The sequence below is a fragment of the Rhododendron vialii genome, chromosome 1a (genome assembly GCF_030253575.1).
Source record: "Rhododendron vialii isolate Sample 1 chromosome 1a, ASM3025357v1".
Lineage (NCBI taxonomy): Eukaryota > Viridiplantae > Streptophyta > Magnoliopsida > Ericales > Ericaceae > Rhododendron > Rhododendron vialii.
This window is the reverse complement of record NC_080557.1, coordinates 11,959,475-11,984,329: the sequence shown is the minus strand read 5'-3', so window position 1 is coordinate 11,984,329 and position 24,855 is coordinate 11,959,475. Positions and strand designations below refer to the sequence as shown.

Genomic DNA, 24,855 nt, shown 5'->3' with positions numbered 1-24,855 from the left:
AAAGGCTACGTTTGGGTGTTGCGGAATGGAAGAGGGTAGTTGTGAGAATATTTCGGGCTGTAAACGCATCGGGTCGAGTCAAGTTGTGCCGTGTTCAAGGTTGTTTATTAATTTTTTGACGGGTTCGAGCTCAAATATAGCGAAAACTTAACGAGTCGAGCCAATCAAAACTTGACTTGAACTTGAACTTGAACTTGAACTTGAGTTTGTTCACAAGCCTTAACGAACCAAAAACAAATATATATTTTGGTCCCGGTCTATTAAGTAAAATAAATACTTATTTAAATATTTTTTTTAATTAAGAATATATATTATGAGAAAATAAAATGCCAGGCAGAAAATAAGTACCTAAATAACTTTAGTCATACTCTAGCTAGCTTGCATAGTAGAGGAAATGTTACGTGTGTCATCTATTTACAAAAGCCTCTATTTTCGAAAAAGTGATACAATTTAATACTATATTTGAGTATTGCACATCAACATACTCATTACTTTCGAATTAATAAGAATTAATTTAATCTCCTTCCGTTAAAAAACAAACATGTCTTGTGGAGCCGAGCATGATAATGTTCAAGCTTAAATATTAATTTTTTCTCTAGCTCAAACCTAGCCGAGTATGCTAATGTTCAGGTTTGTCTACAAAAATTTTCCCGAGCTTGTGTTCAAGAAAAATTTAACGAACCGAACTCGAAAGAACCCAAAATGAGCTGTTCACGAACGACTTGATTCATTTAAAGTAACAAAGAGACCATGATGATGAGAACCTGACACTACATGAAACCCCTATGGTAACGCCCAAAAATAATTGCTACACCAGTTCCCTACCCACTGATCCTTTGCTTAGCAAAGAAAAACAAGACCATGAGTAGTATTCCAAGGAGAAGGCCAAGGTAGACATTTCAAAAAAACAATTGCAAGGAACGTTATCATTAGGATAGCCTTTCATCTCATCAATCGCTGGGCCGTTGGCAAGTGAAGTGAAGTGTAATTGGTGTCTTTCTTATATTCTTGTGCACATGGACAAGGTTCGATTCTCGTAAGCACTCTTCCCCTCCCCAAGTCCTATAGGATAGAGTAGATTAGGATTAACGAATGACAAAAAAAAAAAAATATTATGGTTGGGCCTTTGGAGTTTCCCTCAGGTGATGAGTCTGCCCTCGCTTCAAACAATGTCACGTTTTAAAGAACGGAAATTTTTATTAGCAGACCATTCCGTAAAGAAGATTTTACGGAAGTCAATCGTGAGCATTCAAAGTGTTTTTGGACGGTTTGGATTGAAAATCAATTGTGATCGGTAAAAATTAATTGTGTCCGGTCAAAATTGAAAACGAATTTCAGCCGTTGATTGCGCGAATAGATGACTGAGATTGTGCCGCTCCGTGAATAAGTTTCCCTCTTTTAAGAAACGATGTGAAAGTGGTGAAGAGGGCCCACGATTGCCCATAAAAATGTTGTGGCCCTGCAGTTTTGAGATTAAAAACTAAAGTAGTTTCGTTCACAATTTTTTGTTTGCACCCACTTAAAGGGCTCAGAGGCACTAGATTATTTTGTTGTTTTGAAGTAACTGGATAAAAATTCCTAATTTAAAATTGAACTCATAAGTAATCGCAAACAAGAGTGATGTCATTTCGTTTTTATAAAAAGAAAGAAGAAAGAAAAGAATAACTTATTTCCAAACATACCATAATTACCTTTATTTGCAATAATTACCTACATAGGAAGAATATGCATGTCTCACTATTTTTCTTGCTTCTTTTGAGAAATTTTTGGGTGCCGGATGGGTACCATATTATTCGGTTGACGTGGTGTCCGAGCAACACATCCAGGCCATTCAAAAGTATATTGGACGGTCCAGATTAAAACACACTCTCTCTTCTTTCTCTCTCCAAATTCGAGCCGTCCAAAATTGAAATAGACACCCCGAATGTGCTAAGCGGGCACCACGTGATATCTGCTCGGCACTGAAAATCTTATCGCTTCTTTTGGAAGATTTTTTTGCATATCTATGACGTTTTTGAATGAGTTCTTATCCCTTTTGCTTCTTTGTCCATGTAACTATTTGTGAAAAAAGCAAGCACGCGAGGATAATTGCACAGTTATCATGTGAGTCCGATTTTGTTCGTCCACCGAAAAGTGGGACGAGCATAATTGTCCTTATAATTGGTTCATACTAAATCACGGAGCCTAATTTAATTGCGCTTTCGGGATTTGTGTCACATGATTATAAAGTCGATGTGAGTACAAGCTGACCTGGACACCTGATCAGTTATTAAAAAAAAATGTAATCGCTTTCTTATATTAGAGCATCCGCAATGGTAATAATCAAAATCAATAACTAAAATGTGCCCCATCAGCATTTGATTATCGATTTAGTCTATAATCAAACTTAACAACCTCTACCTCCACACTGGTTATTTTTGCATTGTTAACTAAAAAAAACCCCCACAATACACAATGCACATTTGTCCAATCGCAAATGAGTTTCAATCATGCATCTGACCACACCAAATTATTCGTCTCAATGAGACGATTCCAATGTGGGAGTGTTTTTGAGTTTTGGTTATTGGTAAAAAGTTGTTAAGTTTGGTTGTGGAATGGGTGGAATTTGATTATTTGCTAAAAGACTTATAATTTTGCTTATTACAATGTGTGGTGTTTTTTTAGCATTGTTATTAAATTTGCTTATCCATACCCATTTGATTATTGGAATGGGAATGCTCTTGTTCTAACAGTTAAAGAAACCTGTTCCTACCAAAGCTGCATAGCCTGCATTCAAGTGGACAAGTGGTTAATTATTTCAACTTAAAATATTATTCAAACTTAATTTTCAAGCTAGCTAGCACACCGTTAATACTCCAGTAGTCAATATTTCCAACCTCACACTGCTTTGTCGTTAGGATCTTAATAGACACTTAGCTTAGACAATTCCCATTGTTGGTCAGAATTGGAATTATAATTCTTACGTCAACTAATTGTTTGTTTCTGTTGATTTATATTCAATCATATCCTATAAGAATTACATACAAGTCAAACAAAATCAAATCAAATCAAGTTAAGTTTTTCTATACGCACCAATCATAGAATGGTATTGCGCTATACGAATGCATGTCCATGGATACATCTCAAAATAAGAATTTGACACGGATCTTACGTGTCGGCTAAGCTACTTAACACAACTCTATTTTTTTAAAGCTTGAAATTGACTATCTAAAATATGGAACTTTTAACTCTAAGCATGTCGCAGGCAGAATTAAGTAACTAAATATGTATGGGTTTGAACCTTGTGCCTAAATCAAGACGAGTAACAACGCTTAAATTTTTGGCCCTACACATTAAAGTAAATCTCAACCATTAATTTTATTTCGAGAGATATTTTCGGGGAGCATAGACTTTCTCAAAAGGTTTGGGGTATAGCAGTATAGACTATATAGGTGAGCTTATCCCAAGTGAGAGGTTAAAATATAAGATGCCATAAATTTGGATAGTTGGATTTGAAAAGTAGGGGTGATAACAAAAAAAAAAAAAAAAAAACCTCAGGCCGTTTAGTTTTGTTTGTAGAGGTAAATAGTTTGTTTTTAGCCAAACTAATAAAAAAATGGACGGTCCATTTCGCCACCATCTAATCCGAATTAAATCGAATCAAAAAAACGGACGGTCCATTTCGCCACCATCTAATCCGAATTAAATCGAATCGGACCGGATAGTAAAACATAGATAGGTTCCTATTCCGAATTCTTTAACGTTTTTAGAATTTTTTTAATTAATGTTGCTTAACATTTTCTATATTATTTTTTCCTTTTCTAATGTTGTTTCTGGTGACTAGTTCCAGCACTCTTTAGTTGTTCTAGTGTTTTGCTACTGTTGGTTGGCAAAAAAAGTTTTGCTACTGCTGCTATAATTTTCTCGTAGAAAGCGCACCTACCTATTGTTGGTGCCACATTTCTAATTGCCAATTTGCTACTGTTATTTCTGCGAGCTCGACAAAAACGTATGGCTTCCTTATAAAATACTGAATCGTTTGATTGATTAGAGGCGCCATAAAATGAGTAATAGGAAAATCAGAACAAACCGGTCAAACCAAACCACAAATAATATTTGGTTTGATATAGTTTGTAAAATGTCCAAACCGAAATGTCCGATTTGGTTTGAAAAATTGCCTTTGTCGGACCAAACCGCACCGTTTACACCCCCAGTGAAGAGACGAAGAGTGTCCGGACTGCCAGGCTACTATTAATCCTTTGTCGTTTTCACATGTCAAAGTTGATCATTTTGATTCATTTTGGCGAACTGGCCAATAGTGGGAAATGCAAAAGTAATTTAATACTCGTAAAGCTTTGTTGAGATGCAAACCCATCATTAATTTATTTGCATGATCGACTACCATTAGCCAGATCCAATTGTAGCCAACACATGACAGCTACTTGTGAGATTCACTGACATTTCACTTTGGAATCTTTTGAGCATTCTTGGAAATTTAGGCTATGTGTTGTCTAACATCTTCAAGATGGAATGAGGTATCAGGAATTAAATTCGTAGTGTAAACAACTCAAAATTTTTTTTTTTTATCAGCAATTCATTTCATTAAAGGCCTAAAAATAGGCAAATATAGCGAATCCATCCGAATACAATGAAGAAGGAACTACAGCCAAACCATCCAAAAAATACAGATGATAAACAAGGACAAAGAGACCACTAATGCCTAGATTCTAAGCCAAGTCACAGATTCACTACTCACCGCCTCTAAGGGTCGGGTTACGAGGAGCTAGCAATCTATCCATTCAGTCGCCTCGGGATGGCGCAACCCCCAAATCACAGACGAACAATAACAAACCGATGGAAACAGACAAGAAATCAAGCAGATCGGAAGCACAAACACCTTGGACTGACACCAATAAGCCGCCGGCCTACTCCGGTCAAGGGATGACGTCGTACGCCGACAAAAAGGCACAGATGGGACCTCGGACCAGAGTGAAGGAGATTAAATCTCCGGCAAGCCCCCGCTGCCACGCGGGGCTCCGGGCGAGGAGATCGAAATAGAAATCCACATGGGCTAAAATTTCGATCACACGCGACCACGGCGGCCGATGCCTGCGAACCCAAGTCTGCCTATTCAAGTCCCAGGGCTCTTCAAACCAGACGACACACTCAAGGGCCAAGCCCTGAGCCTTATACTACCGCCGTCAAATCCAGATCAACAGTCGCAGTACCCACCATATCAGCGGGAGGAGGACACCGACGATCTCCGACGACGACCAAACCACCACCACAGCACCACCACCACCGAAATCGAGAAAAAACCAGCAATCGCTAACTAATTATTAACCCACCACCAAACCCACCGGATCTGAAAAAACAGACCGGTACAAATACCGAGCTGGGGAGACTAGCCGATAGAACCGGAAAAAGCAACTCAATTCAAGTGTTTGGATTAATACAGTAGTCTTGTCTAGGAGATACTAATTTAGAATTAGATTTATAAGAATCAATGTGGGTGTTTGCGAAAAATAATTTTGACAAATTCTTAAATTTTAGCTTCTAAAAATCAGTTTAGAGTGTTTGTCAAAAATCCTATATAACAGATTTTTAGAATCTACAGATGTTGAGAACCTAAAAAGAAAAGAAATTCTCAAATTTTCAAAGCTGAGTTTGGATAGCTTTTGGGATTGTGCAACACAAATTCTCAAAAAAAATAAAAGTGAAATTCTCATAATCTCGTTAACAGGTTTCTAAACATCTATTAAAATCCGAAATATAAAATCTGTAGCAGAATCTGAAGCTAAAATCTAAAATCTGTATCCATAGCTATTGTCAACACGTCCAATATTTCTTCTTTTTTATGAATTGAGCGAGGGACCATATTTGTACTTGGTGCAAGAAAATAATCTTAAAAAGTGAATATGTCCCAAGAATAACATTTTTATTCCCATCTGCATTATGTTCCAAACGTAAGAATTATAAAGATAAATGTCATCAAATTCTCATTCATTTTCAAGATTTCCGTTATCGAAAATGAGCAGATCATCTCTCTTATAATCACGTGCACAGTGCTATTAGGTATTTTAATTGCATATTTATGAAAACTAGGAAAATAGACCGATACAAGTGAGATTTATCGAAAAAATGGTTGGGACATGAAAATTCATCCATAAAAGTATATGTGAAAGAGAAATGGACGGTTTAGATTCACACTGTTTGTGAATCTGAACTGTCCATTCCCCTTTCATGTACACTTTTATGAATGGGTTTTCATGTGCCCTCCCAAACCTCGAGATTTATTCATGATCAAAAACCTCTTATTTACTTCAAGGGAAAATGACGGTCAATGACGTGTTTTGATAATTAATACCCGTCAAAAATATTTTCAGCATTAACAAATGTTCTCAGTATGTCCTTAACGGGTAATTATCAAAACACGTCATGTGCCGTCATTTTCCCTTACTTCAAATTCAAAAAGTAGGATGGGCTTTACTACCTTTTGGGTTTAGAATGTTGAAGAATAGAATGGGCCTCAGCCCAATGTCGTTGGACTAAAAAAAGGTAAATGCACAGCCTAATTTTTTCTTAGATGTGATTCTCTACTTGTCGTTGTGACATGGTGTAACATGATCAAGGCATCTATGATCGGATCAAAAAAAAAGAAAGAAAGGCATCTATGATACCTAGGTTCAACGCACAAGATCGTTTGCCCTCCCAAACTTATTAAAGATGTGGGACTTTTTGGGGGGATCAGGTTGGATTCGGGGAAGGATTTGGAGAAGAAAACAAGGAAACAGGTAAGATGCGGACTTACCGATCAAGGGTAAGTTTTCACTACATTTTTTGTCTTTCAGATTAATAACAATACTCAAGTTGTTTTCATTAAACGGTATTTTAGTTGATGTATGTGAATAAAATGACTTGCTTAAAAATATGTGAAACATGGATGTTAGTCTAGTTAGTTCAATGACTCGATAGGGAAAACTCACTCTGAATAAATTTTTAAGTCCCCCAGTAAAGAAACTTTTAACTACTCCACAAGTTCAGGAAATTTGAAACCGTAGAAAAGAGGAAATTCACTACAAGGGATTTTCGTTGTCTTGCGATAAATTACCCTACCACGTTTTTATGTGTTCAAATGTAACAAGAACGATACCACTTTTATCATGCATCGTGACGTACTATTACCACCCAATAATTGACCACCGTTTTTTTGGCAGGACTCTTCAATATTCAAATGATATCGTTTGCGTAATGGGCACCACTCGTACCATGGTTTTGACTATTGAATGGTATGATGTCTTTTTCAGCAGTCTTTAAAGTGTATACTGATAAATTGGTATCTCTTGTATTTATTCATACAATGGAGCCTATGGAGCTTCTAATTAAACACACTCCCCTTCTATGAGTACCTGCACTTGTACAAGCATTTCGTTTTAAGGTACAATGGTCACAAAGCATGTGACGAGTACGGAGAAATTATATGTGTATCGGTAATCTCTACTGACAAAGATTTTACGTGTGTGGAGTTTGAACCCTCACCAAATGAAGTGTTCATTACCTGCTCTATCAATTGAGCTAGGAGGCAACTTCAAAGAGCCTAAATGTTGAAACCTTACAAATTTGGGCTGCACCTACTCCTCTTGAGCAAAAGCTAGGGTACTAATTTCCCCATGACATTTTACACAAAGACCTTTCAGCAATAAGTTAGCACATTTGTGCAACTATTGACTTACTGTTCTGCTCTGGAAACTATCACAAATTGTTCTATCACCTCAATAAAGTGAAATATAGGTGGGAGTAATGATTTGAATGACTAGATTCACGTGGAGGGCCCTCCTCCATTTAGTACTAAGGTGGTGCTGTGGTGACGGTCTGTCCTCACGGGTAGTAGATATGATTCAAACTGGACATTCCACAGCAAGTCGAGAACCCCTATAGTCACTCTCAGGGGGAGTTGCTACACTGATTGCCCATTTCCACTCTTTTGGCTATTAATAAAAAAGAAAAAAAAATTAAATGAGACCAATTTGATACCTTGTCACTTTCAGATGACCTTATATATATTGGAGAAGATGCATGGTATCAAATCAACTCATGTGGTGCATCAACCAATTGCCCATGGCCTAACTAATTAGCAAAGAGTTCGTGTACTAGAATTAATCATTCAAGTACTGTTCATCCATGTTAGGTTTTTGGCTGTTTTCAGGGTTTGAGGCTTGTTAGGCATTTGGCTGTTTTCTGATCGGGTTTCTATGGGTTTTTTTATTTTTTGGTGTTCAGTTGGCATTTTGTCTTTCTTCGGTCTCGGATGACTTTTTCTCGATGTGCCACTGATCATTTTAATCTTTGTAATCCTTTATAAAAATTAATAAATTCTTTTTGCTTAGCAAGAATCCAAACACAGTTCTCTTGGTGCGACTCTGAATCCCTGATCATGTGAGAGACACGTGCATAACATGACTACTCATCAATCAGCTTTCTCATTAGAATCCCATCATCACATGGATCAAACTGCATAGACAGACAGAAGCAAAAACAATTCAACCAGACAATTATCCAAATCCCCTTCATACCTCATGGTGCTCTATAATTCACAACTACTAGACAAGGTTCTCAACAGCTTTGACCCCTTGGTTTTGGCCTTGTATTATTATCCATCGGTCTCTATGTATTGCCCTCTATGATACTTAAATGCGCAATGGGATGGGATCCTATCCGAAGGGTCGACGGTCCAGCCGAGGTCATTTTCGGGCCCTTCTCAGATTCGTTTGGATGATCGGGACCACTGATATTATAGACATCGTCAAAAAGATTAGTCACGTCACTATTCATGTTAATTTGATATTATATAGTATATTTTCAAAACACATTCGTCTGGAGAAAAATGGATTTAGAAAATTTTGCAACACTGCGTAAAAATCCATTTTTCTAGAGATAAATGTGTTTCAAAAACACATCAAACAATATCCTATTAGCAAGATTTTTTCCAAGATCAAGAGTACCCTTGAGGTAGCGCAAAAATGAGTTTGCCAGCAGCGAGATATGTGCCTAATGTTCTCGACGAGGTGTAAAATATCAATGGTCCCGATCATCAAAACGGACATGGGAAGGGCCCAAAAAGGCAGAAATGACTCGGTCAAACGATTCAGTCTCCGGAGAGGATCCCATTCCATATGGTATTAATCTCATATCATATTGCCAAAGGGCGTGAACATGATCTCACACTCTTTGATTCTTTTCTTGTTTGTCCCCTTTTGGGGTGGTCGTGTCAAATGACCAATGAATACCTTTTGTTTTTGTTTTCTTGTTTTTGCAAAGGAGAGTGATTTTGCCACTTTCCTTTTTGTTAATATCACTTCCTTTTGTGTCTTTATTAAATAATTTATTTTGTGAGATAAGTGAAGTGACATTAACAAAAAGGAAAATGACAAAATCAATTCCCTTTGTTAATTAATATTGGGACTAATCAGTACTAATGAATACTTTGTGATCATAATTGATTGACAATACAATATCTTGGGGCATCAAAACCCATAGCGTTTGCACAAAACTCTGATAGAGAACAGTATCTGTCCATTTGATTTTAGACCATATATAATAAAATCTAGGGTACTTATGCATACAAGTTTTCCTTGTGAAGTATTTTTCTTAAGCTAATAGCTTCTCCAATTTCTCACTCTTGGTCAAATATCATTATGGAATTAACCTTGATCTGGTCACATGAATCAGATGCTCAGGCTCACAAGTCCCAAAAGCTCCCTCCGTTCCCTAAAGTTTGGCATTTTTAAGAATGCGTGTCATTTTAAAATTGCATATATCTTTCAATTCATAATGTTTTAGGCGATTTTTGAAACTTTATCTAATAGAACAAATTAAAATCTATCAAACAAGATCCATATTGCTTATAAAAATATTACGGATTAAAAAATATAGTTAATTTTTTATAGGACTGGAATAGTGAAAGTGCCAAACTTTACGGGACGGAGGGAGTAATTTTTTCACACGAAGCTCTTTGAAGCTTTTTTTTAGAGTTTATATTATGTATTGTCAGCATGACAGCATCTTTAGTTCTTCATCGCACGACAAAAATATAGCTTGAGAGAACGTGAATTATTTAACAGTCTAAAATGCCACGTACACATTTTTATTGGTCAAGACTGAAGAATATTACATGTCAGGAACATGTGGCGCTCCTAAACAATACGAGAGTGCAAAAAGAGAAAGGTGAGACTGACTTGGTGTGCTATATCATCAGCGGAGGTAGTTTTGGCTCCACATTTATTTCTTTCATTAGTCCAAAATTACCATGTGAGCTATGTTGGTGTTTTTTTTTTTGATCCGCAGCTATGTTGGTGTTTAGGAGTGCCTTCATGTGGCATTGTATACCTTCCTCAATCTCGGTTACGTACTCCTTCCGCCCCATTTTGTTGTGTCTGTTTTCTTTTTGTCACGTTATAAAAAATTGTCTATATCTCACAATCTATAATATTTTTTTACGATTTTGAAAACTTTGTTTAATAAAATTAATTGAGATCTATCAAACAAAATCTATATTGAATATATAGAACATTATAGATTGTGAGATATAAACAATTTTTTGAGACGTCCAAAAAAGAAAACAAACACAAAAAAGTGGGACGGAGGGAGTATTAGCTTATGAGGGCCTAGTTTTGGCTTAATAATTCACAAAAATTTGATACAAAATTAACAAAAACGGAAAAATAAAATAAACAAAGACAAAATAAGCCAATTAACTTATTAAGCCAAATAGGTATAACGGAAATTTAATACGGCATGGTTGAAACGTGAGCATTGATGCACGGGGGTGTTCAGACAAATAAGCCACTTTGGCTTATTTTTTGTCCTTATTCAAATTTTTTTCGTATCACTTGGCTTATTGTCATTTTTTTGGGGATTATTGCATCCTCACGTCAAGAGGAATTTAAAAAGTAAAAAAATTTGACCGAAATCCAATTTTTTTTGAATAAAGACGAAAAAAAATCAATAAGCCAATTTTTTCGTCTTTATTTAAAAAAAATTAGATTTCGGTTAAAATTTTACTTTTTAAATTTCTCTTGTCGTGAGGATGCAATAAGTCCCAAAAAAATGACAATAAGCCAAGTGATACGAAAAAAATTTGAATAAGAACAAAAAATAAGCCACTGTGGCGTATTTATCCGAATGGGCCCTCATGAATATGTATTCTTTAATCTCACACTTCTTGTTCTCCCTATATATGGGTCTTGACACCTATCCTACTCAAAAGCTTCTTGGGTTCAGTAAAATTTTGGCTTTTCCCAATGAAAATTGACCTTTAGCTTGTCATTTCATACTATAGTAACCCTTATTTTAGGTTTTGGGGTTCTTTAAATTATCACATGGAGGGAAGAAGTGGCTCCCTATTTTAAGGGCCAACTTTTCTATAGAACTTCCAATTGTGGGTGGACAAGTTGTGAGGTGGTATGGGGAGGCTCAGTTTTGGGAGGGTTTTAGACTCCCTCTGTCTTTCTAATGGCTCAAGCTCTTGTTTCTGCACAAATTCCTTGGAAAACCAAGATGTGTACTTTGAGACAAAGCCACTGGTTGCAAGTGAAGGGAAGCATTTGGTGAGATTGAAGGATGTTCTAGCAGGACCCCAGACCCTGGCTTTCCAACTAAAGCCCAAGGTAGATTTTGCTCCCTCTGTTCTCTCTCTCTCTTCTTTTTTTTTTTCTAGTTGAGAGAGAACGGAGGGACGACCAGGCGTGACTATAGGGCCTCCAAAGCCCAAACCCCTAGTAGGTCTCCAGAATGGGATTGAAACCTAAAGGTGCGCACTTGCCCCACTAGGGTGAGAGCAATCTTGGGGGGGGGGGGGGGGGGGGAGGGAGTAAGAGGGGTCCAAAGACCCGTGTCATGAGACCACCGCTAGTGGTTCAAGGAGGTGTCAATAGCACACCTTGAACCTGCTACCTCCAACAATGGTTTGTGCATTCCTTTTTCTTTTTTCTTTTTTGGATACGCTTATCAGTTACTTCATTGAAATTAATACCCCTTTTCATGTGTTTTCTGTCTCACATATCAATAACATGGTATAAACTCTAACAATAGTCGTAAAGGAGAGTACTGAAGTTTGAAACCTTGAACTCATCACCCCCCACCCCCTGTGCGCACTTGCCCCACTGGGGTGAGAGCAATGGGGCAGGGGGGGGGGGGGGGGGGGGGTGGTGGTGGTGGGGGGAGTCAGAGGGGTCCAAAGACCCCGTGTCATGAGATCACCGCTCCTGGGTTCAAGGAGGTGTCAATAGCACACCTTGAACCTGCTACCTCCAACAACGGTTTGTGCATTCCTTTTTCTTTTTTCTTTTTTGGATATGCTTATCGGTTACTTCATTGAAATTAATACCCTTTTACATGTGTTTTCTGTCTCACATATAAATAACATGGCATAAACTCTAACAATAGTCGTACAGGAGAGTACTAAAGTTTGAAACCTTGAACTCATCACCCCTAAAACATTCTTCCTAGTTTCGAGTAAATTCACATATAAAAGGTAAGAAAAAAGAGGTTATAAAAATTGTGTGCAAATTGGTAAACTAAAGCTTATTTTGATTTTCAAAATCAAGTAATGCAAGAGCTTAATATTAAGTGATGAATGATGTAGATGGTGGTGCTAAGGGTGTCCATGCACTGCAATGGTTGTGCAAGAAAAGTTGAGAAACACATCTCCAAGATAGAAGGTACGAAACAACCATTTATTTTTTCAGACAAATTTATCAATCGCTTATTTCTATCTTTGTTTGTGTTAATTTCTAATCAACTATCCTTGCTCTGACTTGAATTGGGATTTCCACAAGTAGGTAGTGAGATTGGTCTCCCAATATTAGTCCAGGTGTACATAACTGGGCCCAAACAAGTCAGTTATCAGGGGAAAAAAAAAATCTTTGTGCCTATAGAGCATTTTTCTTTCCTTGATGATGGGTGCCCCTTGCATGTGCACGCATGTGTCCCCTGTTAATGGTATTTGACTTCACAAAACGAGTGTCTGTACACTAGTCCTCATAAACGTACCATTGTTTCCTAAAGATATTTTTCGAAGATGGATTCCCTTGGAGTTATTCACTACTTTCCGCGAGCATATGCTTAATGAATTTTTTTATATCCAATATTTGTTTGATGATGTGCATTTGATAATAGGTCTCATATCAATTTGCAGCTACATGTGGAGCTGGTGAGAAATTCTTGATTGCCGTTGGTTATCACACATGTGGTATCTCGTCGGCGATCCGAACCGTCCAAACGTGTTTTAGATGGTACGGATTTTAGAGTGAGAGAAAGAGGAGAGAGAAAGAATAAATCTGAATCATCCAAAACACGTTTGGATGGTCTAATCGCTGACGGGTACTGTCACGTGGTACCTGCTCGGCACCCAAAAACTTCTCAAAGTTGGGGCATGTATGTTAGAAAGCACAAAATTAAAGTAGAGGGAAAATAAAAAGATAGTATCATAGAATGGAATACCTTAATTGATTTACTATTTGCACTAAGAACGGTATGTGTAAAGTGGGAAAGAAAGGGATGTCATTATTTATTAAGCATTGTGAATGTCTTTTCATTTGCATGACTCCAAAACTACTTGAGGTGGGTTGTCTGCACTCTTCTTATTCATGGCTTACATCTGGTCCCATTTGAATGATTTTATAGTCATATTGGACAGGTAAACACTTCTCTTGATTAGATTTTTAGAAGAGTAGGTAGAAATTGTTGCTGGAGTACCACCACGTAGTACTTTCGGGACCTTCTTCGCTACACATTAATGAGAGCCACTAGATGATAATCACTCATAAATATGAGAATTTTTGCAAGATCGAGTATCTATAAGTTCTACAAAATGAAAGGATTTTGATCATCGAAATGGAATCTAGTATGGGCACGTATACAGATGCTAGCAAATCTACTACCTGATCCCCAAGGCTCTCTCCAAAAATCTAGCAAGAATTGGGCGTCCATAATGTTCTTCATGTGATGGTTCCTCTAAAATGATACATTAACTAATTCAAAGTACGTATAATTGTTTATGCTCTCTCTCTCTCTCTCTCTCTCTCTCTCTCTCTCTCTCATCAGTCTCATGCATGTTATGTGGTGTAACACAGGAGTGACCTCGTACCAAGTAGATCTGGAAACCAAGAAGGTCGTTGTCACGGGCGACATTGATCCTTTTGAAGTGTTGGAGAGTGTTTCCAAAGTCAAGAATGCCGAGCTCTGGACAGAAGATGATGAAGCTAGACAACCATCCCATTCTACTGTGTCCCCATGATCTCCCCACAAGGAAAATTAAAAACCCATTTGTACGTAGTAACCTAAACAAAATTATTACACTTTCATACTTTATTTCTAGCTCATCCTCAAAGGAGAATTTCGATATTGAGATCCCTTTGTGTAAGCTTGATTAGGTAGCCATTCGTACAGGGACAAGGGGGTGTCCCAAGGCACATCACCCTCAGATTCGGCCCATTCCGGCATTGTCTCGAGCTCAAAAACTTAATCTGAATCGTTAACGGTTGGATGTCTTCATCTTGTAGTTTAATTTTCATGTTTTCGTCAGTGAGTGAAACGGGATTGGATTTGACCAAGATATAAGAAGAAAGGTAATGTTTATCTAGGAAAGAAGATAATTGCTGTATTCATAATGGTACCAAATAAATGAACTTAATTTCTCTTAGCTACGGGCGGCCATTCGAAGTCATGAAGTTTGTGAACACCAATTCGATGTCTGCGTGTTTATTTTAGGGCCAGCCATTCAAAGTCATGTATAAATCTCAAAAGAAGGGTAAAATTTTGTCGTTAGATGCTTGAAATGGTGTGTGAAATTGAAGTAATACAGGTTTTTACTGGTTGCATTGGCCAATTTTTTAACGGAATGCCTAAATGGTTGGAGCTTGGACCTTTCAAAGTCTGCAACTTTGCTTCCGGTGACTCGACAGAAGTGAAGGTCTGCTTATAAGTTGCATTTATATTTTTCATAAATTTCTTGGAAGGGCTGCTAGCTTATGTTTTCTTTTTCCTCCTGATTTCACTTAAGTTGAATTGATTGGCAAGATAGTGTTGAATTTTAATTCAATTACATTAATGGTGTTGTATTGATTGAACTGTGAAGCTTTGCCCTTGTTCGGTTGTGGGTTTGGAAAAAAAATTTCAAACCCAAATCTACTCATTACCTATATTTCCAATCATCACTTTCAATTCTCTCTCCACTCATTATCTTTATATCCAATCATTAATCTCATTTCTCTCTCTATCTCTCTCTACTCATTATCCCTATCCCCAATTATTATCCTATTTTCTCTCCTCACTCATTTCCCAAAAATCAAAGCCAAAAATTTTCCAAACCCACAACCGAATTAGTATAATGTAGAGTGGTCAACATTGTGTGTGCCTTAGGCATGGACACTCCGCTAGTAAGAACAAATACTTGGACCTTTTTGGGGGCAAAGGTTTCGGGAAGTTTTAGGTCCGTTTGAGGGATGAAAATCAGGAAAACTTGTTTCCCTATTTTCTTATTTATTTTCTTATTGATGTATGACGATTGAAAGCATGAATGATACAGTTTCTATTGGTTGGTATGAGCAAAAAAGACGAGGAAATCACCCATATTATTATTTAGGATCCAAAATAGATGGGTGAGATTCACTTGAACTCACAAATCTATTTTGGATTTGGGTGCCCCAAGTAAATTTCACCCATTCATTGTGCTCTATAAACCCAAACCATATCCATAACACATCAACAGGAAATAGACCACCAAAAACTACTAAAACTCATATTAACCCATACAAAGAGCTACAAACTACTAAAGTACCCATGTCAATATGCCTCACCCACTTATAATTCTCTCAAAATCTCACCTTCCCCTCCTCCTTCCACCCCTTTTCTTCCTCAGCCTCCCAACCTTCGGCTTCACCCTTATATACAGTTACATCGTAACCCTGGGGCACCAAATGTGCACAAGTCAAAATAGCCACTCTCGTTTATCACCATACCGGCCCCGAACCGATTCCCACCACCCTCTTCCTCCTCCTGATCCTCATCCTCACCCGCACCCGCCTCCTCTATTTCCTCATCCTCCTCCTATGGCTTAGAAGACACAACCACAATCAAATCCTTCATGTAGTCAAACAATGCCGCGTGACATTCCATTTCGTACTTGTAGTGTGCTTGTCTTCCTTTTCCTTCCGGGCCTTGTATTCCGAAGACCTATCCGAGAAAATATGCTCAATTACTTCCCAACAGGAAGATTTAATGGGTCAAGATTAAAATGTAGACAAATAAGTAAAAGGATAAAAGTTGTCAATTCCATTTGAGACCATGAGCTCATCACGTACGAAGCATGCAATCTCACATTAAGTGCATCGTAAATAACAAAGGAAATGTTAACTGCCTAGTGTATCAGAATGAAAGTAACAATGCAGTTAGTATACTTCAGCACGTCTAAAAGGAAAAGTGAAAAGCTTAGGCTCACGTAATGTCATGACATTAATTTCATCTCTTGCTGGTAAACACATCCGATAAGACACTAATCATAATATTATCTAATCCAGCAACAATTCATGCTAAAAATATTAAGATGACTTGCAATTCTGCGGAAAAGTGGCTACAATGCTGATCAAAATCTTTGCAAACTATCCACCTTCAAAGCTTCCACAATCACAATGTAGTAGAATTTGAACCAAGAATTATTAAAACGACCCAAATAACTGATGTCATTCATTTACATGGAGCAGTTAGACAGATTAGATGTATCACCCAGAAGCAATTTTTGTGAGTTCAACATTGTACCACTTGAAAAAGTTTTAAGCAGTTTAGAGCTTATGACAAGCCTCAAACAATTGAAACTATTTCAGTAGGTCGGAGAAGATAAATAGTTCGTGGCAGATTACAGATAAGAAATACTATCTTTAGATCAGACGTATGCGGTCAGCATGTTGGAAGGGTAACTTGAGCAGACTTCGTATAGCTAACTCTTAAGACGAGGTTTGCAATACAAAATGAGGAGAACCTATTCATGGAATTGATCCTTGTGCAATGTACCAACCTTTGTAACCTAGTCAAAACCTGCGCGTCTTCTAACTTGACCACAGTCTAATAAAGAAAAGGTTGATTTTGAATCTCGAGGATGCTATTTGAGCAAAAAGTTGAATGATAGAAACTAATTCCGATAGAGATTAATATACAGTGTTGCTAGGATTCCATCTTAAAATCAGAATTGAATGGACACTAAATTCAACAAACCACAGTTGAGTAGTTGACATCTAAAGATCCATAATTACCAATAAGTGGAAGTTACTCATAATCATCTTGAAAAAGTTTTCCGTCATTTTGTTTACTTTCTTACTCAAGGCATGAACACCTAAAGCAATCAGGTTATGCCTCCACACTACAAGGCTTTCGTTAACGTTTCTGAAGATCTTTGCCCCTAATTTTATCCAGTTGCATTGGCTTACTTATACTCTTAGCAATCTTCTTTCATTGCATCGGAATTGAGTGATTATGCTATTATATGCGGTAGCATGAAAATAAGGCAGTAAGGTGTAACTACCTAACTGTTTAACAGGATATCAAGGCACACAACATATGATGTGCTTTAACTCCACGGTATTCTCCACTCGATCTTTCTTAGAATTTAAGTAGGCCTGTCAATGGGCTAGATCCGATCCGGATCCGACAGATCCGATTGACAGGCCTCACGAAGGGATCCCTCTCTGACTGGCAGTGGCAATCGATCCTCTTTCCGGCGTATTTAATCCCTCCCTGGGGCGGTCACAAGAAGCACAGGAGCGGGAAAGCTCTAGAGACTAGCCACCAACTAAATAGGAGTAGCAGTTTTTCAAGGTGAAGCTTACTGTCAAAAGCTTGCACTTTCTCTTTTCACATAGAGAGTCAATATTCAGATTGTTACTTCCCAGTTCAAAGCCTTACCAACATGAGCTCGCATGTTTGATTTTTACGCAAAAACTTCTAAGGCTATTGAAAGTTCGCCTATTTCAAAATTAATCAAGGTGCACATAAGTTGAACTAAACACCTGATTATCGCAAAAAAAAAAAATGCTTAAGTCGAACCACAGACAAGCAGGGGCGGAGCCAACATGTGATGGGGGTCACGTGCCCCCTGGAATTTTATCCCCTGCATTTTTTTGGGGGGTACACCTACTTAAAAAATGTAAGAGAAAATAGAAATTTGGGGTATTAGAGCTTATTGTTTACTTTGTTTTCACTACAGACGAGCAAGCAAGGATTGTGTCACCAATTCACCGCGGAGTATAGAAGATTGCCACTAGCATTAGGCCATCCACAGTGGTATAATTAAAAAATGATAACCAAAAGTTGACACATCAGCTTTTGATTATTCACTTAAGAGGTTGCTAAGCTTAACAATGTTAAGCTTCACTATGGTCACTTTTAGTCCATAATCAAAATATGGGATCCGCTACAATTTCATTCTCTCTCCCCCCCCTATTTCCCGTCATTCACTTCCCTCTATTTACATTTTTTATCTATACTACTTCTTTTAAAAGCACGAAATTGTTTCCTACTTTTTACTTTCCAAAAATGCCCCAATGAGTTCCTATGAACCCCAACTCTATCCCACGCCTACCCACCCTTCCTGAACCGGCACACAATCCCATCAATCTACGCTTCTTAAAAAAGGGGAAACTGTCCAGCCCACTCTATTTTCCCCCACAAAGCAACCCAGCCCACGCTTCCTCATGGAAACGACACCTCCAAAGAACAAAGTGGCACAGCGACCACACGATCGTCGCAAATCAAACTGCAACAGAACTCTAGGTGGCTCTCTCTCTCTCTGCGGCAAAGGGTAAACGGTTGGTTCTTCTTCAACTTTACCATTAGTTTATTTTTTGATTTGCAGTCTCCCATTAAATTATGATTTACGTTTTCGACTTCTTCCTGATGAGGGTAACATATCCCTCATGCAAACCATGTGATTTGCCTACCACGTGTTTGATACATTGTTCCAATGACAATAACAGAATTCAACATCACATACCCACACATGAAAGAGTTAATTGAATCTGGCTACAGTGTGTACATGTTCCTTAGGTTCGTTGAATCATTGTTCTCTTCACTACATATTTCACACAACAACTTTCGAATGCTCTTATCTTTGAACAATTATGCTTTGCCGATTTGACACATCCATTATCCCGTGGGAAATGGAACAAAGATAAAGGTTTGGAGTCTTTGGACCTGTTAAGTTTAATTTCATTTTGTTTCCAACGGTAAATATGTTTTGCAATGTGTCTGTTCCAATGGGATCAGATCTATTAACCTTCGTGTCCGTTCCGTACAGTTGCTTCCTTATGTATGGTCACTTTCTTACCTATAATTAACAGGCTCTGCCTTCCCTTTTGCTCACAACCGCATACCACATCTCGAATTTTTGACAGCCCCCTCCGAACACCCCAAACGACGTATCTTTTTTCCATCTCTCGAACGCTTCAACGGTCGTCAACTACAAACACCCCGTCTTCCTCTGACTCTCCCTCCATCTACTTCTCCGACCTTCATTTCGATTCCGTCTTCCTCTGAGTCTGCCTCCACATTCCCCTCTGACCTTCAATCCGTTTGTGGACTGTTACTCAGACCCTATCCTCGCAACCTTCAACGAAGTCGAGTCCGGTGCCCGTTATAGCCATCTTGATGTCTAGACTGCCAAGTTTTTTGCTTCCAACAATATTTGCATAGTAAGTTTAATTTTTCCCACCCTCTATTCCCCATCTTCATCGACTGTAAACATTTATATCAACTATAGATATCTCTGCTTTCAACATCAAATTGATATCCTGTAAAAAAAAACTGAATTGTTGATGTTATGCACACCAATTGTTCAATGGAATTACTCAACATTCCTGGGTGTTGGATTATGGTTTTCTTTTCCCTTGGTGCGAAGTGACCACAAATTAGGCAGTTTTAGTTACTTGTAGTCTTTTGGTTTTGGGTTAGTGCCGAGCAAGTCGGACTCCATTGCCCCAAATTCATAAAAGTACCATGTATTCATGATTTTTTTGGGCTGAGTATCAAGTATTCATGTTAGTTTTACCTTGTAATTGACTGAACCTACCATGCTTTCCCCCCACCATTCATGTCGTAAGAGTGGATTTTTGTTTCATGATAAGTGAGTAGCCAACGTTGGGTAACGCATGCAGCTATTTAAATCGGGTGGTAGATTGGTTGGGTAACGCATGCAGCTATTTAAATCGGGTGGTAGATTGGTAGAGAATATATGTAATTCACTGGGGTGTGTAATGAATTGTGCACACAGAGATCGATCAGGGCATCGTACAAGGAATGACAAGTAGTAAGAACTTGAGTTTACCATCCAACAGTAAAGATCATCCATTTATGGACGGACAATTGTACATAAGAAACATATACTACACTACTATCTTCGGGCCTGCTGGGTTATTTCTCAAACTACTTCCGACCCTTCAATCAATTTTGTTCTTGCGCCTCATGCTCGGCGATTGTCTATGTTCTTAGTTTTATAGGATAGGATGATATCTATTGTTGTTTCCCTTCATTTTCATGCTTTCCTGGAACTGATTAGTTGGTGTTCTATCGCACTATGTTGATTCTATGGGCCAAGCTTTTAACTTAGACGTGAGCAAGTAAAGCCAATTATAATTGTATTGCTTCCATCAATGTCTTTCCATAATCTTATTCCTTCCTTTCACTTTATTGAATTTGTTTAGGCCAACTTTCAAACCAGGCATTGAAAATTTATTCTTCGTTCAAGGGGCCTAAAAAAAAGATCTAAAGAAGGTAAGAATTTGGCAAGACGACTAAAACTCTTGCTAGAAGCCCGGAAACCTGGGATATTCACTTTTGATATTTAATGGTCTACAACTTGTGAATTCAATTAATGCTCCTACTATTACTTCAGTTATCTTTACTTTTTTGAGTTATGTACAGATAAAACCATGACCCGTTAACAAATGTATAGGAGGGATCGGTACGCTCGATTGATTGCTCAAGAAAAAAGAAAATACATTCAAAATGTCTTCCATAAAAGAAGATTGAAAACCACCAGCCTAGACTCTAAGGACGCTGCTATAGGTACAGCAGGTTGTGTATAGCAGCCGCGCACAGACCGCTTTTGCGCTTGTCTCGGGTCTTGCAAAGATGATCGGAGTCGCTCATTTTGTTCAAAATACTTCGTTTAGGGTCCCTGTAAAAAATCACCTCAATCCGATGTCGGGAAGGGTGTTTACAAATCATCAAACTTTGCTTCAAAATTTACGTAGATTGTAAAGGTTTATAGATGGTGATGGACAATGTCCAGAGCTTGGTAAATATTTTTGAAACCAAACCGAGCCTTATGTCCCAATCAATTGGGGTCAGTCATATGATTTTTTTTTCTCCATTCAGTTCTATCAAGGGTTACTTATTCACTCAAACCCATTAGACTCATATCTTTGTGCACAATAACATCTAAATATTTATGATTTATCAGTATTTATAACTTTGTTGTTGGGTTTTGTTTTCACCTCTAGATTTCTGTTGCTCTGAATTTCATGTAGATGTAGTATACCTTGCTCCTTCTGGGGTGCAAAGAAATTCCAATATGAAACTCCAAATTTGTGTTGCTATGGTGGTAAAAAGTAGTATTCGGAAGTCCTTGCCTTCCAGAGTCTTTACGCAAATTATATATGTCCTAATATGAACAAGGAAAAGAATTTCGTAGAAACACCCGAGCATATAATTGTGTCTTCTCTTTTACATCATTTGGGGTGAGATTGGATAAGAGGCTGGCGTCCTCACAACAAAGTGTTTACATATTCTGTATACAAAGTTTGATAAGCAGACTCAATTCTTTATGCCATCGAAATAGGCTTTAGTTTATGCAATTTCCTATCGTTTATTTTTTTGGTCCCTTAAAACTTTTGGTGCATGTTTTGTAGTCTTTTTATGCTTTGTATATGAATTTGCTACTTTTTGGTTTCTTGATTGAGGTTTGAAAAAAGAAAACTAAAGGTGAATATGAAATTAGGAAGTCAGGATTCATTGAACTGTTGGTGTGTGTTTTCCCCTGGAAAAATGTCGCTATGGTTTTTTTTTTCTTTCCCTGAACAACAATGGATTTTTGTTTACTAAATTGCATTTCTACATTTATGCCATGGAATGTTGTGGGTATCATTTTCAATTATGGAACTGCTGTGATATATATTTTCAGTTATGAAACTGTTGTGGTTTTCTTCTCCTTACATTTCGACTTCATTGTTCATTCACATGATTGCGCACATGTTTTATTACATTTTATGTTTATATATCTGTTGTAGCTTGTGTTAGCTTTTACCTTGAGACTTGTGATCATATGAAAGAAAGTTCTGGAGCGATCTCTTACATGATTTTGCTGATTTTAGGCATTCTGATTTGAAGTTTATCACGCATGTATAAAGATCTTTTTCATGAGATGAAGAGCAAACGAGAAAAGGTTAAAGAGGAGCGTTGATTTGAAAACTGCATCCAATCTCTGACTTGAGTTGTCGGATAGTTGTCTCTCCATGCATTTTGTAAAAACCATATCATGGTTATATGGAAATATTAATGGAGCAAATGAAAGCCACGACAACAAGTACAAGAGAAGATGCTAAAGTGTAGATCATTCAACCGTCCTAGGTAGGTTGTCACTTGTCAAAATGGAATTGAAAGTTAGTTCTTCTTAGGTGAATTTCTATATTTCTGGTTTGGAAAACATGTCATATATATAGATATACAGTTATTTTCAAATGAGAATATCCTTATTTTAATTAAAATGGGGACCTCCCAATTTCTCCCATTTTCCGATCGAATTTCAATGATCCGAGTCGCTCAATGTGTACAGAACGTGATTTTAAGGGTACCCGCAAAAATTCGACAAAAAAAATGACCGGGAAGGGCTTCATCCGAGCAGTTATTGTTTGAATTGCTCAATAAAAAATAAACAAAAACTGCTCAGATGAAGCCCTTTCCGATCATTTTTTTTGTTGTTGATTTCTCGCAGGTACCCTTAAAATCACGTTCTGAACACATTAAGCGGCTTGGATCATCAAAATTCGATCAGAAAAGGGAGGTCCTCATTTTATGAAGTTAAAGTGGTCCTTACGGGAAGTGGACTCTGTGTGTGTGTATATATATAAGGAGTTTTCTCTTCTATATTATTTCAGAATGAAAGTTCTAATATACATATATTGTTTATGCAAGTGAAGAACGATAGATTGGCCGACCTTAAAAATGGGGAAAATGGGACAGATAAAATAGGCAACAATGATTTTATATGACGAGGCAAAGAATATCATGCTTACTAACCCAAAAAAAGAAGAAGAAGAGATATTGGCCGCTCATCTATATACCCATAATGTTAATATATTTTTTTTTGCTAATCCCCACAATGTTATATGCTAAGGGAAATGGTAGAAATGTTTTCTCAATTAACCTACTGTGTGCATATTTAGGAATGTAAGTCTAACATGAGGGAGGGAGGGATGGAGAGAGAGAGAACCGGTTCAACTAGCAAAGACCCATTCTATCCCATCTCCTTTATCTGCTTCATTTCCATTCAAAAGATACAAGAAAGTGGACATAATAACAGTGAACAATAGCACAAAAATATCACGTGCGTTGCACGTGCACTTCCACTAGTGAGTTAAAATATATCGATTCCCTCTCTTAATTTTGAAAAAAAAAATCGGTGACTTCCTTTCCTCCTTTATGATTTTTTCCTCTTTTTTTTCGGGGTGGGTAGTAGAAACAGAAAAGAAGAGTGAAACATCTTAATCCGGCGACGATGGATTGAATTGTAGATGATCGAGAGGTATGAGTTTCACTTTTGGAGGAAAAGAAAGAGAAATAGTTTGTTGGCGAAATAAAAAAGATATCGAATAGCGAAAAAGCTTGGCTACATAAAAATTTTATTCTTCAATTTTATTTTTTTAACCAAAAAAAAAAAAAAGAGTGGGCGAAGAAGGAAAGAAGAAAATACTAGTTGAAACACGTGTGTATACAAATTTTGGAACTAGTTAACTTATGTGGTGTAGGATCCACAAATTTTAATTATTGAAAAAGGTTGTTAATTTTGGTTATCCAAAGCCCAAAATTTGATTATTTCTAAAGATGTTGCTAAGTTTGATTATACCATTATGAGTAATCTTTTACACCAACATTGTTAACTTTAAAAATAATTGACATTTGATTATACCACTGTGAATGGCCTTAGGTGGGCATTTTTTCGTCACTAAAGAACCATGTTGTTGGACTACACAATTTTGTTAATCCACTTAAAGGCAGAAACCACTTTTCTTTTTCTTTTTTTTAAGTAATCGGTGGAAAGGGTGAAATCAATAGTACATATTTTCGCACAGGTGGAGTTTGACAAGGTTTTCCAAATCCCTTTCGCCTTTTCTTTATCTTGGCAAAATCTGAGATCCAAATATAGCTTTACCTTTTCTCTCACAAAAACAAACATTATCGCATGTATCGCCTCCTCCGATCTCCTGTTTCCTAACTTTCCTTTACCAATGCATTATCGCATATATAATTCCATAAATATAAAATTTGCTACGTAAAAATATGTAATTGCTAGGTATTCTGGTAACCAGCTCTCCGTACGTACAGCTTTGCCAGAAAAGGAAGAAATTTAAGAGAAAAAAAGAGACTATTAAAAACAGATTGATACACAAATAGAGCACTGCAGCCAAATTGAAATTGGTAGAGCCTCTCCAATGACATTACCATTGGAGATGCTCCTAGACGATAGCAATACACATGCACTACCATATGAACAACATCCAGGGGTCTGAAATAATAAACGAAAAAGTGAAAGAATGCAGAAAAAAACTCTTG

At 37.4% G+C, this 24,855-nt stretch overlaps 1 protein-coding gene and 1 long non-coding RNA gene across 2 annotated transcripts; one reads left to right on the top strand and one right to left on the bottom strand.

Annotated features, from left to right (window-relative positions):
• The first annotated feature begins 11,220 nt into the window (after positions 1–11,220).
• On the top strand, positions 11,221–14,532 carry LOC131302040 (protein SODIUM POTASSIUM ROOT DEFECTIVE 2-like). The gene is made up of 3 exons (XM_058328613.1): positions 11,221–11,645; positions 12,623–12,698; positions 14,112–14,532. The coding sequence occupies exons 1-3, from the start codon at positions 11,442–11,444 to the stop codon at positions 14,273–14,275; spliced, it is 444 nt and encodes a 147-aa protein (XP_058184596.1). The 5' UTR covers positions 11,221–11,441; the 3' UTR covers positions 14,276–14,532.
• Positions 14,533–20,937: 6,405 nt separating this feature from the next.
• LOC131302035 (uncharacterized) lies at positions 20,938–22,391 on the bottom strand. The gene is made up of 3 exons (XR_009191582.1): positions 22,109–22,391; positions 21,275–21,531; positions 20,938–21,065 (listed from the first exon to the last, which is right to left on the bottom strand). It is a non-coding gene; the product is annotated as an uncharacterized LOC131302035 (long non-coding RNA).
• Positions 22,392–24,855: the final 2,464 nt, after the last annotated feature.

Coding starts and splice junctions, on each gene's coding strand:
- LOC131302040 (XM_058328613.1), top strand. CDS start 11,442: ATGGGGAGGCTCAGTTTTGGGAGGGTTTTAGACTCCCTCTGTCTTTCT. Junction 11,646..12,622: donor CTTTCCAACTAAAGCCCAAG/GTAGATTTTGCT, acceptor TGAATGATGTAG/ATGGTGGTGCTAAGGGTGTC. Junction 12,699..14,111: donor ACACATCTCCAAGATAGAAG/GTACGAAACAAC, acceptor GGTGTAACACAG/GAGTGACCTCGTACCAAGTA.